The sequence below is a fragment of the Musa acuminata genome, chromosome BXJ3-4 (assembly GCF_036884655.1).
Source record: "Musa acuminata AAA Group cultivar baxijiao chromosome BXJ3-4, Cavendish_Baxijiao_AAA, whole genome shotgun sequence".
NCBI classification, from domain to species: domain Eukaryota; kingdom Viridiplantae; phylum Streptophyta; class Magnoliopsida; order Zingiberales; family Musaceae; genus Musa; species Musa acuminata.
Window position 1 is genome coordinate 40,678,655 of NC_088352.1, and position 15,400 is coordinate 40,694,054.

Below are 15,400 nucleotides of genomic sequence, written 5' to 3' on the forward strand. Positions count from 1 at the left end.
CTGGATCGAGGGGCTGCAGGGTGGTGCATCGCCTCCAACAAAATGGGTCGATGTCGAAGGTTGTTTGTATGCCTTCCATTACCTCGAGTCCTCGCGATGCTCATGTATGTGTTGGACCAATGGGTCGAATGCTACAAACAGAACGCACCTAGAGACCAGAGCTGCGTTCGTGACCTCCTGCGATGGACGACGACGATGAGGATGACCTCCTCGGTGACGCGATGCACAACATTCTGGAGGTGTTGCAGCGGAACGTGGAGGCGCAACGCTCAAGGTATAAGAAGAAGGGAAGGGGGAGGCGAGGGGCGATTGCGACCGCCACAATAGAGAGGAAGATGTCACAGGAACAGAGGAAGAGGGGAGGAGGGGATGTGAGGGCGAAGGAAGATGGGAAATGTGAGAGGCGTTCTATGAGAGAGAATAAATGAAAAGGGAGTGGAAAAAGTTAAAAAGTAAGGGGCCTTTTTGAGAAATTATCATTATATAAAATAAATAAATATTTTTTTTTGCCATCATAAAATTTATTAAAAAAATTAATATAATACCAGAAAAAACTCTTTAATTTTGTTATCACATAAATGTTCCATCGAATATTAAGATCCTTAATATTAAGATACTCTTCGATGTGGTGAAAGTGTCTGACTTGAGATACTCTTTATAAATTTATAAATGTATTAAATTTGTAAAACATGTTTCAAAAAGAAAATTTTAATATATAAAACATGAATAAAAACTTAAAACTCTTACTACCATAATAAAGTGTGTGTGTGTGTATATATATATATATATATATATATATATATATATATATATATATATATATATATATATATATATATATATATGGGTATAAGTGGCCCCCTTAAAACAGACGAGAAAAGGTTATACATGCTCATGTTTCCTCAAACAATGGATCAGTGCCCAGTCTTTCTCACCTCTCCTTTCCCACTCGTCTTTTACGAGGACAAACAAAGAGACAAAAGACATTTATATGCTCATGTTTGTGTGTGGATCATTTTGAATGTTGAGCATCTCCCACAATAATTAAGGCGACGGGTGGGGCTGCTCTCCTCGTGGGATGCCGTCGACCACATTTAGCTTCTCTCCAATCTTGTCGAGCCGTGGTGGAAGCATGCACAGAGGCGAAGCATTGGGTTTGATCCTGTCTTGCTGTCAGCAACTGTTCTAAGTTGTCGTTCATTGGGAGGATCTTTTGTTATGGATGAGATGTCAGAATCTGTGCTGCTGCTTCTGCTGGCTTCTGATCTGCTTCGTCTTCTTTTGGATGCACGACCGTGCGTACGAAGGCTGTGGCCCTCACGGCACTGTACGCAGGATCCACTTCATATCATTGGTGGTGCAAGTCGTAGCTGATGGGGAATGGAGAATGAAAGAAGGGCTGTTCGGGTGACTGCACGCTGAGGCTGTGTACCGAGCACTAAGCAGGAGTTTTGACTGCTTATAAGAGACGAGTTCTGCTTGAACTTGATGATGCATATGATCGTGGACCGCTGGCGGCAGGTATGGCTTCGATCAAATCTAATGTTGACATAGGTTTGATGACCTTGGTTCTGATAGAAGACTTGGGTTTGAGAGAAGCTATAGCCATTGCCGGCGTAGTGAGCTCACCCTGCATTGCTGAGCTTGTGGAACCTACAGACCGCAGTGGCTCAACCAGCCTTTCTCAGTCTGCGTGCTGCTCATCTGCAACTGACCACCCATTGGAGCTTCTGTTCCTCCCATTATTTGCTGCAGCGTGCTTCTGACGACCGTGTTGGACTTGCAGAGAGAGGCTCAACCTGCTGCTGTTGGAGTTGTGATGGGTGAAGCATCTGGGAACAGTAAAAGTGGACCAGCCACTAAAGCAAAAGGCATTGCCTGGGGAAGGAGGAAGAGTTCTTTGGTACATTCGGTCATGGAACATCCTTCGAAGCTGTCGAGCTAGAATTAATTGATTCTCTTGTTCAGTAGCTAATTAATTTACTGACTTCTTCTTCTGCTGTGGGCTTTCTCGAGATCATTCCTTCCTTTGGGGTTCCATAAACTCTGTGATACAGATATTATCTCCATCATGAAGAAACCTAAGCTTTCGGAAAGCCAAATTATTGTATAAATATCTCAGGATTTGATTGATATAATTTGATTGACCGACGAATGACTCCTTCCCCCACAAAATCATCTCAAGATTTAGAACCTTGTGGCTAGTGGATTGTGGTCCACATAAGATAAAAGAATAATTCTTTGGGTAGCCTTTAGAAGAATGATGTCTTCTCTCTCACCATGGAATCCAATGTAGTGGAGAGGCCAATTAATCATCAGATGATATGGCCATTGTCGGCTACTGTAGTGCATGAGTGTGGAGGGCCCCAAACGTCCGTGACAGTCGGCTTGCTTATATATATATATATATATATATATATATATATATGATTTTAAGTCCTTAACCTTAAGTGGGTATAGCATTTATTAATAATTTAGATGTAGCAATAATAAGAGCATTTTATCTTAAATTTTTTTTTAAAATTTTTTTAGGGATAATACTCTTATTTTTATTTTTATTTTATGTATTAATTTTTTCTAGAACCCAAAATATCCTTTGTTGTGGTTCGTCATTTTCGTTTCGTCATATCGTCTTTGTGCCACTACTTTTGTTCAATCATAATCATTTTATTTTCTTTCAAGGTTTCGTGGTAATCATCTTCTTCAATTCCGTAAGGTTTTATTGATAGATCTATCACGAGGAATGATATTTAATTTTATGAATTGTAAGTGGGTATAGTCAATCAATCAATACTTTGATGTAATAATAATAAAATAATACTTTTAAAATATAGATGGCCCCGAAAAGATAATAAAATTGTAATATTTATACGATAAAATATTTGAGGACAGGAGATTAATACTCCCCGGGAATTGGTCCATTGGGTGAACGGGCGGTGGGAGTGGGGATGACAATGTAGCAGCCGCGTGAAGTGGGTGAGGAAGGGATAAGAGAGAGACTCGAGGCGGTGGCCACCACCACAACCGAGTTGGACTCTCAATCCCCCCAAACCTGTCTTGGTTGATCCTTTTGGATGGAAAATATCTAATAAAATTAATACCTTCATCCGCATTATATATAAAGATACATGACATTATAAGTAACAGGTGTACTTCATTTATGTGGACTAAATTATACTTAACATAACACAATAAATACAAAGATTTATATATGTAATCCAACCCAACACATACAAGTAATTGGAGAATATATATTCACATATATATACATATATATGTGTGTATAAGTTTATTTTTATTATTCTATATAATGATTTTATTTTACTTGCTATTAATGATATTAGTTTATTAAATGAAACCAAGAAATATCTCTTTAAGAACTTTTTCATAAAATATATGAGAGAGGTAACCTATATGATAGGAATTGAAATATCATCACAAAGATTATTAAAGTTGTCTCAGAAAATATATATATTAATAAAATTTTAAAGAGATCTAAGATGAAAAATTATCTAGTAGGTATTATTTCAATTCAGAATGCAAATAAATTTAACATTACACAATGTCTAAATAATGAATTGGAATGAGAATAATTGAAAATTTCTTTATGCATCTATGGTCGAAAGTTTAATATATACCCAAACTTGCACTTGGTCAAACATTAGTTTCTTATTAGAATACTAGGGAAATATATATATAGGTGATATTGAATTGGATCATTCAAAAGCTGTAAGGAAAATTCTAATATATTTGTCACGACTATATGCTCACTTAGCTTATAAAAAAAAAAAAAAAAGACTATATGCTCACTTATACGAGATCAAATGATTTAGAAGTAATTAGATGTTGAGATTCAGATTTTAGGAAGAGTAATTTCTTAGAGGACAAGAAGTCTATAATTATTGTATCCACATGAAAGTCGAGTTTATAGTATGCATTATTATCGTAGTTGTAAAATTTTCTTTTAGAACTATATTATCGATAGTATTGTCAAGTTGTTAAAAGTTTATTATGATAATTTTATAATGATATTCTTATCTAAAAATAACAAGTATTATAAGGTAACTAAACGTATCAAACATTTGAACGTAAAAGATGAAGTTAAAAAATGAAGGGCGTCAATTGAACATATTAGCATCGCCCTTATGATTGTATATCTATTAACGAAAAGATTATCACTCAAAGCGATTTAATGAACATGTTGAAAGGATATCATTATTGATATTATGTCACATTCATGAATGATTATTTGATACATGTTTCTGATTTATGTTGTTTTCTACATCATATATGATTGAAGTAGGTAGAAAAGTTAACAAGATTAGTCTCTAACAAAGATATTATTGTTGAACCATTATAAAATAATAATAATTATGAGTCATATTAAATAGAAAACTAATATTATGATACATAAAAGAAAATATGTCAAATTAATGATGTATAATTGCCGTGACTCATGTTAGCGATTTACTTAATAATGATGTGTGACGAATCATTATGTGAAAAGGATTTAACATAATAATTTACATATTATAATATATTAAATCATGAAATATATTTATGTCACATAGGCCAAGGATAAGAATGTTAGAATTATTGTGGGCAGTATGATTTTTAGATTTGTATGATATTTAATAATAATTTAATAAATGACTTAAATTATTGGTTAATAAGGAAGACAAAACTGATTTGAATTGTCCTATCCATTAATGATAAAAAAATGTAACTTTTAAATGGGTGTATCTGATAATGAATAGATACTAATTCTAAATTAAAGGTAAAAAAAAAATCCTTTTCTGTTATTATAAATTCAGGATCCAATCCTCTGTCCTCCCAACGATCCAACTACGATCAATTAACATATCTTAAAATAGAAGGACAAAGGAAAGAAATCAGAATTATGCTTATCTTTGTAATCTTCGGGAAACTTCATATTTCTCCAAATTACCAAGAAACCTGTTTTTGAATTAAAATTTATTTATTTATTTTATGAAAAATACTAAGTGATAAAAATATTTAATAAAATAATAAATTGAAGATATTTTAAATTTTATATTCACACGATATCACCAGTGATTCCTGGCCTTTTTTTAATATATTTATTAACCCGACCAATTTGTTTTTTCACATAATATATAATAACAATTTATTTTCAAATTTATCTAAATTACATTTGAATCGATCAATCACATTGACCCACTGATGCGAGAATTTGACATCATCTATTTTGGTTCACTTAATTCCGCTATGAAATCGACGATCAAGTATAGTGTATACATATACTAAAATTGAAATGACGTACACACGAAAAAACTCATATTTGAACATTTTCACCGTCCATTATTCCTCTAAACATGTAATAATATTCGAATGAACACGAAAAACCAAGATAAGGTTCGTAATGCAGTCTAACCTAACTCAGGCTATCATACGCACGGTCGAAGCATCAATAGCACCAATTTCCAGATGACATATATCATGATTCATTACATCTAGATGGGTCTTTAAAGATCATTCATAAACTCACAAAAACTATGGAGCCATTCTAATCAAGTTTCCATATGACTTCCCGTGGAATTATTTAAGATTAAGAACAACAGGCACTCTACACAAACCCAAGATGAAATTACTCACAAAGTTGTTGGCAGATGCATGAGGTAGTCATCCTCACAGTATATTACAACCACCCCTTTCTTCAGATGATGGTGTTGCAGATTGCTGGCTTCTGTTTGGATCTGATGAATTGTAGGTGAACTTAGAGGTATCAAGACCATACTGTCGAGGCAAAAAAACACCAAGAACTAGATTAAATTACAATAGGAAGAACCAGCAACTTCAGTTGCTCCTATACAGCATAGAATATACCTTTTCTCTCATTCGTTGACTCCAAGCATCATGTCTGCTTGGACGCTGATCAAGAGTGCCAGATACAGGCATGCCAGTTGCTGGAGCTCCTTGCTGGTTGATCAGTGGTTGCCGGATGCCAGAACTCTGCGCAATATATTCATCATCGCTGTCATACTCGACGGGTCTATTTGCTGCTCTCACTATAAGAGCCAATAGGAACACCAAAGCCTGCACATCAGCAGTTGTGTAGTTTTCTTAAGTGCCAGTTGGAGAAGTTCAAAGTGGAAGCTTCCCTAACGTTATGGAAGAGAAATAGCATTGTAGGATATCTATTGAGGTTGCAGATGACTATATAGTGTGATAATCATTTACTACCGAAATACATGGATGAGCTTAAACAAAGTATTTTCTTCAACATAAAAGAAAAAAGAGGGATGATATAAAAACAAGAACACTTGTCTAATAAACTTCTGTTCTTCATCTTTTTGTGCTTCAGCAAGAGAGAACATTTATAAAATAATGAAAAATTAATTGCCACTCCGCACCTCCAAAATAACAGCTCCAAGGGCAACCCACTTTGCTATCTTCCAATTCTCCTCCAAGAAATCATATATCACGTCAAAATTACCAGTTTTATCAACAGGAATAATCTGCAGAGCAGCAAAGTCAAAACTAAGAAAGAAACCTTAATAAAAGTTGAATATAGAAAAACAAAACTCACATGTTTCCAGCTATGATCAAAGAATATAAAAGCTGCAGCTCCCAACTCAACGAGAATCAACAAGATCACCAAGAAAGAATACTATTTTGGTTAAGGAAACTAGAATTATCTTGTCAAAAACAGAATAGGAAGTTATGGAGATCATAAAGTATAACAGTAGATAAAGCTGTTGAACAAATTCTGCTCAATTCAGATCTATATTAGATAAATAGAACAATCCAGTTTATCAAGCTCTGAACAAAATATGTCAAAGCTGAAGTTCCCAACTTAACTAGAATCAACAAGATAACTAAGAAAGAAATACTATTTCGGATGAAGAATATAGTGAATATCATGACAGAAACAGAAAAGAAATAAATGGGGATCATGAAGTATAAAAGTAGAACAAGCTATGATCATATTCAGCTTGGTTTTGATTTGGATCAACCTAGAAGAAGTGACTTGAGCAAAATCCAATTTATCTCATGTTTGTCACTACCAAGCACCTCAGCAGCCCCTTGAGAGCTTCTATATATGGTTTCTCAGTTTTCATATGACAAAATTCTTAAGAGGCTTGTGCATCATTCAGCATGGTATCCACGGTTTTCCGACAGTATGAGGCAAACACCAGCCAAATGGATAACCAAACTTAATTAAATCACCAGGCTTCTTACATATATTAACTGAAAAACCTAAAAAGGATATCTGATCTTCTAGTGTTCTAGAGTAACTACAAAAGTGATCATCGTGATGCAGAAAGAAATAAAAAGTTTTCAAAAACAAAACAACTTAAATTACATGGCTTTACATAAAGCATCATGAACACTAAGCTGTAACATAAGCAAAATAGCAAAATACTAGGCAATTTAAAGTGCTTATGCTAGAACAATGGAATTTTGCTGCTTCGAGCTGAAGTACTGTACCTGCATTAGCTGTGACATTAACTTAAAACTTGAAATTCGTACCCCATCACTCAGGCAGTCCTGCGCATAGGCAACTGAACAGACCATTTGAATGTAAGTTATTACGTTATAGTTTGCAGTGTAATCTAAAAAAGGTTGAAGTTAAAGCTGATTCAAATAAAAGGCACAATCTCAAGAAGGCAAAGAACACGCAATGTCACAAAAAATGCAAGTAAATTATTTTAGTGACTACAATGTGACATTGATTGACTAGTTCATATTTCAAGAAAGTAGGATACACAAGATAAGCAGCACCCGTTCCTCGAAACTGCTCCAATAAAGCCAAAGCATGATATGATGAAGAGAACAACTCCAATACCGATAATCAAATAAATGAACCTGCAAGAAAATTCACATTTTCAAACCAAAAGAAAACAAAATCCATAGAGCATAACAGGATCATCTGTTGTGTAAGGTGTAAACCATAGTGGTGGGGACTCAAGAGTCTAATGCAGTTGACCCCCACAATTAAACTATATGAATCCCATAAATCGATACATTACATGCTCACAAATCAACCACGCAATCTTGGAACACCAACAATTCTCATGACATCCAACTGCAACAGATTAAACACTTGCTAGCCATTTGAATCATCGGTTACTTGGTGATAACCACCTCTACTTCAAAATCAGCAGCATAAATTCAAACGACTATGAGACTTCATGCACTTTGGGGGTTACCACTGGTTACCAAGGTTGAATCATTTGTTCTGGTACCAGTCATGAGCATAATCTATGCATCATCATAACTTGTGTATGCTTAAAAAACTTTCCCCATCACTTAGATATAGAACGATGTAAAAAAAAAGATGAAGAAGAACAAAATATGCAGGTCAAAAAAGAAAGTAATTTGATATTTTATTTTCAACGAGGCACTATTATTTGCAACATAACCACACTCGGACAGTCAATATTAGTTTGTGGACCAATTAATATTTTGATCTTTCAAATGAAATGATAAAAGATTGATTACCTTGACACCGAAGAAGAGTTTGAAACAATGCCTTATTTTTTCCTAATCGCATGATTTGCAAGGTTCAACAAGCCATCAATTATTTAAATTTTATACAGATTAAATTGTACAAGTGGATCTTTTTATTTCCTTACATAACACACTGCGGAGACACATTTGATTGTGAATTCCAACATGGCATTCCTTCAAAAAAAAAAGCACTCACTGACCCCGAAGAGAAATGATAGGAACAGCTAGTTCGTGAACAGCCAACTGCTGACTGAGCCTGATTTTAATTGTTTTGTTCAGAAAAGGATATATTCTTTTGCTCTTTTTTTTTTCCTGATATTTGTATTATACGAACACATCAAGATGAGTAGGTACATAAAGGATCAAATAGAATGATGCCGGAGATGTTTCAGTCCTTTGCATCAAGATCAAACCTTCTTCAAGCATGTGTCTCCAGAAGCATATACAAATTGTAGGGACAATACATACCTCCCTACACTTACTGGTCTGCTTATGGACCAAAACACGAACCACGTTAACTCGCTGGAGGCTTCACTCCAGGCTCCAACTCGATGCGGTGATCTACGCCTCTGCATGACGGCAAAATTTTTGACAACTTAGGTGGCATAACATCAGTAAACTCCTTCAAAACATCCACCACCACAATAAGTTCGTGAGTGGCCTCCACATCAAGTGTCTTTAGCTTTACTCTTAGCCACGAAAGTTAATTTGCTTTTTCGCACCACCTTCTTCAATTGTAGAACAGATATTTGTTGTAGGTCCTTAGTTCATTCTCGAGATACAGGAACCACGCAGGGGTCATCACCTCCCACTAGGAATAGGAAGTTTAGAAACGACATTGGCACTAACTTCGTCGTGTGTATGAACTCCATTCCGAGGATCACTTGTAAATCATCTAGCAGCACAACCATCATATGTGTGCTTTCGCTCCACATTGCGATCTTAATGGGACCCCCTTTGCCAATCCGAATATTTGGTTAGCCTTCGAGTTCGGCACCTTCATCCCCTTTGCCCTTGTCTAATATGGGGGGTGGATTAATGCTGTTAATGCATTGACTGCTAGCTTTTGTAGGCACTCCCTCACTATGTGCGGGTCTCCGCACAAGAAGCATCCACTAGGTTTTAGGGTCTTGTCTTTTGAACTCGCATCCTTATGGGAACTCTCTTTTTTTCGGCTCGCTTGTGGACTCATTCCCTCAGGAATACTTAAATGGGTGATTTCCCGAAGATTGTTTCTCTTTCCCCGAGTCCTCCAAGGAAACAAAGTCGGTGAGTCTTTCCATAGTTGTGATTACCCCGACCATATTGGTGATAATCCTTTGATGCAGTTCTTGCTATGCCCACAACTTCAAGCCATCAAGGAAGCTGAATAACTTGTCCTTCTGGACAAGTCTTGTACGTCCAGCATCAATGCTGAAAACTGCTTCACGTAGTCCCAAATAAAAGTACTTTTGGTGAAGTTGTCTCAGCTTTCTTCTTGCGACGAACTCTATATTCTCGAGTTGGAACTAACTTCTCAACTCGCGCTTCAAGTCCTCCTATGTGTCCACTCAACATCGACCTTGTTGGATCTCTTCCCAATGTGTTCGCCACCAATGTTTTCATCCCCATTCAAATATATCGTTCCTATGGAAACATTGATTTCTTCATAATCAAATCTCGTAGCTCGGAAGTATTATTCTATGCCGAACAAAAAATTCTCGAGCTCCTTTGCATCCATGGCACCCCTGTATCAGTGTGGCTCGGGCGACCTCAAGTTTTGTGGCAGAGCAACATGAGTGTTGTTCCCTCCCCTAATAAGAGCCATTGTGAGCAATTTAATCCTGAATGTGAGTTCCATCACGACTTTATGTAGATGTTATATAGAGTCTTTGGAGTCTTCAGTTAATTGATCTACTCGAGACTCGGCCTTATTGATCCGAGATTTCGCCTCCTCTTGCGAGTTCTTCACCGCAAGAAACCTTCGTTGGCCTTAGTAGAGTTCCTCTAGACTCACTTCAAGAACGTCAAGACGAGTTTTTGCAACTGTAAGCCTCTCCTTATTGCTTCTTTTCTCTGTTGGCGCTCTGAATTGTGCTTCCTCCGCTCGTAGAGAATAACTAACTTCTCGCTCATCATTTTCACTATAGAACTCCTCTTGAGCGACTCTAATAGCTTGAGAGCGAGTTTACACTCGTAGCCCACTTATGGTTGCTTGGGGCAATGGTTTGGCTTGCCTTATATTACTCGATTCGCTACGGTGTTTCACCATGGCGAGATTGTGAGCTTTCGTTGTTTGCTCGAATTGCTTGCCAACTCTGATACTACAATGTCACAAACTTAGCTGAAATTGCCTAAGTCGTGAGGCACCATTGCGTTATTCATACGCAAAGGGTTAACCTAGTTACAACCTCGCTCAAGTCCCAAAGGACCTCTAAAAAAGCAAATTGATTAGTTTGAAAACGAGTAATAAACAAGTCCTGACATCTCGCAAAGAGAACAGTTTTACAAACAATTCAACAACCACTTGGTGTGCAAGAGAGGAAGGAATAAACAAGTACTTTAGAAGGCAAACGAACAATCGCAAGTCCGCAAACAACTACTCGCCGAGTGTCGAGCCTATCGACAAGTTCCCATAGACTTAACGTGAGAACTTATAAATCCAATTAATACCCAACACTACCCCAAACGCCCATCCAACCCTGTGCCACTTGGGGGGTTATGGGGTGCTGAGATGGTTGACTTTTTGCTCCACATCATAGCCTATAGAAAACATGTCATGACACGCGAAAATTGAGCCATTCTCGAATAGTTTTGCCCATTCCAGTGAGCGATCACTCTATAGCCCTGCAAATTGTTGTTGCCCATAATTTTCAAGCAAAAACACAAAAACAATGCAAAATATGCTGCTAAACATATGTATAAGCAAACAAAAGCAATGAACGATCCATTGACGAAGGTGTTACAGGTGCGCGACGACCGTCCATGACAACAAGGGGAGGATGTTAAGCCATCATAATGTAAAGAATCAAATCCAAGTAGATAAAACATAACTAACAAAACGACATGCCAACGGGAAGAAGGGGCAATGATGACACCTCGCAAATCCGAAGTAGATAGCACTGGGTGAATCACCACGAGGCTCATTCTTCTTCAATAAATTGTCATCCCAAGCCACACATCGAGTCTCAGAGAGCCTAATAACACGACCAGTGCGGCCCAAGTTGCTCCTTTGGACGACAACGCAACTGACATGGCCCAAATCACTCCTTCCAACAATAGCACAACCAACACAATGCAAAATGTTCCTTTGACGACAACAGGAGTACAAGGCCCACACGACCCAAAGCGCTCCTTTTGATAATAACATGGCCAACACAACCTGAAGCGGTCCCTTCGAGAACAACGTGGCTGACACGATCCAAAGTGCCTCTCTTGACAATAATGCTACTCAATTGGCATAATTCATCTCCTGTGCTAACAAGACATAAAAGCTCTTTCCTTCCGATGTCGACAATCAAATAGAAACCTCATTACATCTCAACTCCACTACACTCGTCAAGGCACGATGGGGGACAAATGATAGAGAAACAATGATGTGACCAACACTTGACACCCTAATGCCATGTGGTCGACACCTCCGCATCATGTCCCCGGTGATTCAACATCGTGTGACTGACATGGAACCATCCCCTAGACATTACCAACCATGTCACAACCATTGCAATGTTCCCCAAATTCGACGTGACATGTTTCCACTAGAACCAAAAGAAGCACGTAACTGACTCTGACATTAATGCTCATCTTCAAGCATAATGGTCTCGAAGTCACACTATAAAACCTCACAAGATCATCCAACTCTAGAAGACTCAATACTTGGCTGACACATTATTCCCTAAACTAACTTAATTATTGGAGGGGCATTGTCAAGCACGCCTCAAAGTAGTTCTTATAAGGTTTGAAGCCTTTGGGAGTCAAAATAATATTCAGCATTCTCTGACACCAGAGAAACGTGGAATAGGATCTTGGTTGGTTCCAAACCAGCATCCCATTCGAACACCTAGATTTTGTCTTAATAGTATGAAAGAGAAGTAATTTAAGAATAAAAAATGCCTAAAAATAAGGTGAATATGGCATTGAGGCTTCACCAATAAAAGTCAATGCAAGACCAAACAAGCACGAGTTAAATGATCATTTTAAACAATAATAAACTCAAAAGAGAAACAAACCAAAAGAGAGCATGCCCTTCTTGGATTACTTGTTGGTGCTTTATAACCTAGCTCTAACAATTTATACAAAAAGAACCACATTCTAAAATGGGAATGTAGCTACTGTCATGCATGCAGACAGATTCAACATCGACGTTCAATTATTGAAAGGCATTTTCCAGAGTACAGTTAAGCAAGCTTAAACTTTCGATAAGGATTTCAAGCAATTCATAATAGTGTTGTGATCATTTTCCATAATGATATATTTTCCTTTGAAAAAAAGGCAGAGTTGCAACTCAATGCGCCATCCAAGGCAAAAAGGAAAGAAACGGAAACAGAGTAACTTCAGCATGATGAATACCCTCGCCAAGAAATAAGAAAGCAGAGGATTCACGCACCAAGCCTTCGGTAGCTTATCAAGAAAACTTGACGACAGAGAAACTGCCACAAACATGGGCCGACCAAACGTCAAGAACTCGGGGTTATCGCCCGTGGGCGATATCGGTTCATCGTCATCATCGCTAGAAGAAACTCTATTCCACTCCACCAGCAAGTAGACTCCGTATCCCACCATAGCCAATCCGGTAAGCGTCAACAGGAAGTTGAGAAGCTTCAGCAAGCACTCCCAGAGTCCCCGGCACGCCATGATCTCTCTCCCCTTCTCAACTCTCAGATCAATGCCCCCCTTCCTCGGTCACCACCCGCCGGTCCGGAACCCCGAGCTCATCAACCAAAACCCTATTTTCAGAGTAAAAAAAAATCAAGCGAAAATGGCACTGAAAGATAATCGAAACAACGGAAAAATCTCATCGCAAAAAGGAAAAGATGAGAACAGGTAGAATTATTGATCCAAACCTTGGCGGTGATATTGATCGATCGGCGACGCAAAAGCGCTCACGGAGGCCGAAAGGGAAAGGAATGCTCCTATTTTGGTTTGCCGGCATCGACCACGTATGTGGGGAGATCAACATGAAGTTCACCACGTGTCCTACGGAGAAGAAACGTCTCGCATCATGGACGGTGAGCAAGGTGGGGAACACGGCAAGAGGCAGTGGAAGCCACCTCATTCCGGATGACGCTGTACCTATCGTCCCATTCTGTCTTCCTGAGTGCCCGAACCCCACGAGAAAACTCTAATCATAAACTACGGATGAGTAATTTAATGATATACTTATAACTATTTTGTTCCATCATAGAATAATATTTATTGGATGTGATAAGAGTTCATTTCATAGGTTCATAATGAATTATCCATTTTGAGAGATGAGTATATCTTTATGATTTTATCTTTAAATTATCCACTTTGAGAGATGAGTATATCTATATGATTTTATCTTTTCGCAACATGTGAGCTCAGAAAGGAGTGCTCCTATTTTGCTTTACCGACATCGATCATGTATATAGAGAGATCAATATAAGGTTCACCGTACATCGAGATCACCCACATCATGGACGGTGAGCAAGGTTGGGAACATAACAAGAGGTAGTGGAAGCCAAGGAGATTAACATGAGGTTCACTACGTGTCCTACAGAGAAGAGACCTCTCGTATCATGGATAATGAGTAAGGTGGGGAATACAACAAGAGGCAGTGAAAGTCACCTCATTTCATATCAACATAAGGTTCACCACATGTCCTACGGAGAAAAGACCTCTCACGTCATGGACGGTGAGCAAAGTGGGGAACACGACAAGAGACGATCGAAGCCACCTCATTCCGGATGATGCTGTACCTATCATCGTATTCTGTCCTCCAAAGTGCCCGACCCCACGAGAAAACTCTAATCTTAAACTCCATGTGAGTAATTTAATGATATATTTGATAACTATTTTGATGCATCATAGAATAATATTTATTGGATGTGATAAGAGACCATTTGATCAACCGACGATTGGTGCGACCTATATATTCGTAATGAATTATCTATTTTGAGCGATGGGCATACCCACATGGTTTTATTCTTTCGGAACATGTGAGATTGAAAAGGTACCTCTGAGGATAAAGGAGAATCGATAGACTTAGGAGTGCTCCCTCATGGGACTGACTAAATAATCTTATCAGAGCTCCCTCCCGTAGAGAAGCCAAGGGCTCGTAGTTAAGGTGCACGGCTCAAGAGCAAATTTGCTCAACCAAGGTGTGGACCTCAGGCCCTCCTTCTAGCGCAAAAAATGTTGATGAATCTTTACGTCATGGCTGAGAAGTCAGCACAGCTTGGTTCGATCACGGATGTGCAAGGTTGCCCAAGTGGAGAGTCGAGAGGAAGAAACGAACGTTGGGTCGGGTTTAATTACAGGCTTCACTGCTTTTCTTTTCGTCGCTAGCCCATGCACTTAGGCCGAGATCGGGAGCAGGATTTCCCGACTCGATTCCTTCGAAGCTTGAGTTAGAATGGAGTGAAAATGATAGATAGTTCAGTTCCCCAATGCAGATGTCGCATGGTCGTCTTGTCTGGATCTAAGGTGTCGCTCTGCGTCGGCTTAATGGTCCTTTGTCTGTTGCCACATACGTGATACCAAAACTTGCCATATCAGGATGATTTCTTATAAAGAACCCCACATATTTATGAGTTTTTTAAGATAAACCTCATTTTCCATTTTACCCACATAGAATTTCTCTCAAAATACAAACGACCCTCGTTATAGTATGTAAATAGCTAATCTCCCATCGGCATCTAATTGACTTGTATATATTTTTATGTGGTCTGACAAAAAATTTATACAG

General features: G+C 38.2%; 1 protein-coding gene and 1 long non-coding RNA gene across 3 annotated transcripts; one reads left to right on the plus strand and one right to left on the minus strand.

The window, feature by feature from the left end:
- The first annotated feature begins 1,091 nt into the window (after positions 1–1,091).
- On the plus strand, positions 1,092–2,248 carry LOC135635325 (uncharacterized). Its single transcript, XR_010495598.1, has 2 exons — positions 1,092–1,521; positions 1,600–2,248. It is a non-coding gene; the product is annotated as an uncharacterized LOC135635325 (long non-coding RNA).
- Positions 2,249–5,441: 3,193 nt separating this feature from the next.
- On the minus strand, positions 5,442–13,684 carry LOC135635385 (tobamovirus multiplication protein 2A-like). 2 transcript variants are annotated; one of them, XM_065146417.1, is made up of 7 exons: positions 13,536–13,684; positions 13,079–13,418; positions 7,749–7,848; positions 6,569–6,649; positions 6,393–6,497; positions 5,866–6,075; positions 5,442–5,735 (listed from the first exon to the last, which is right to left on the minus strand). In XM_065146417.1, the coding sequence occupies exons 2-7, from the start codon at positions 13,324–13,326 to the stop codon at positions 5,631–5,633; spliced, it is 849 nt and encodes a 282-aa protein (XP_065002489.1). In that variant the 5' UTR covers positions 13,327–13,418; positions 13,536–13,684; the 3' UTR covers positions 5,442–5,630. The 2 variants fall into 2 exon arrangements, with proteins under 2 accessions (XP_065002489.1, XP_065002488.1); XM_065146416.1 differs by having other exon boundaries at positions 5,442–5,775.
- Positions 13,685–15,400: the final 1,716 nt, after the last annotated feature.

Excerpts from the sequence above, each read along its gene's own strand:
- LOC135635385 (XM_065146416.1), bottom strand. The coding sequence starts at position 13,326 with ATGGCGTGCCGGGGACTCTGGGAGTGCTTGCTGAAGCTTCTCAACTTC. Across the intron at positions 6,650-7,748 it reads ACGGGTGCTGCTTATCTTGT|TATTCTTTCTTGGTGATCTT; the intron begins GTATCCTACTTT and ends TAACCAAAATAG. Across the intron at positions 6,076-6,392 it reads TTGGAGCTGTTATTTTGGAG|GCTTTGGTGTTCCTATTGGC; the intron begins GTGCGGAGTGGC and ends GCTGATGTGCAG.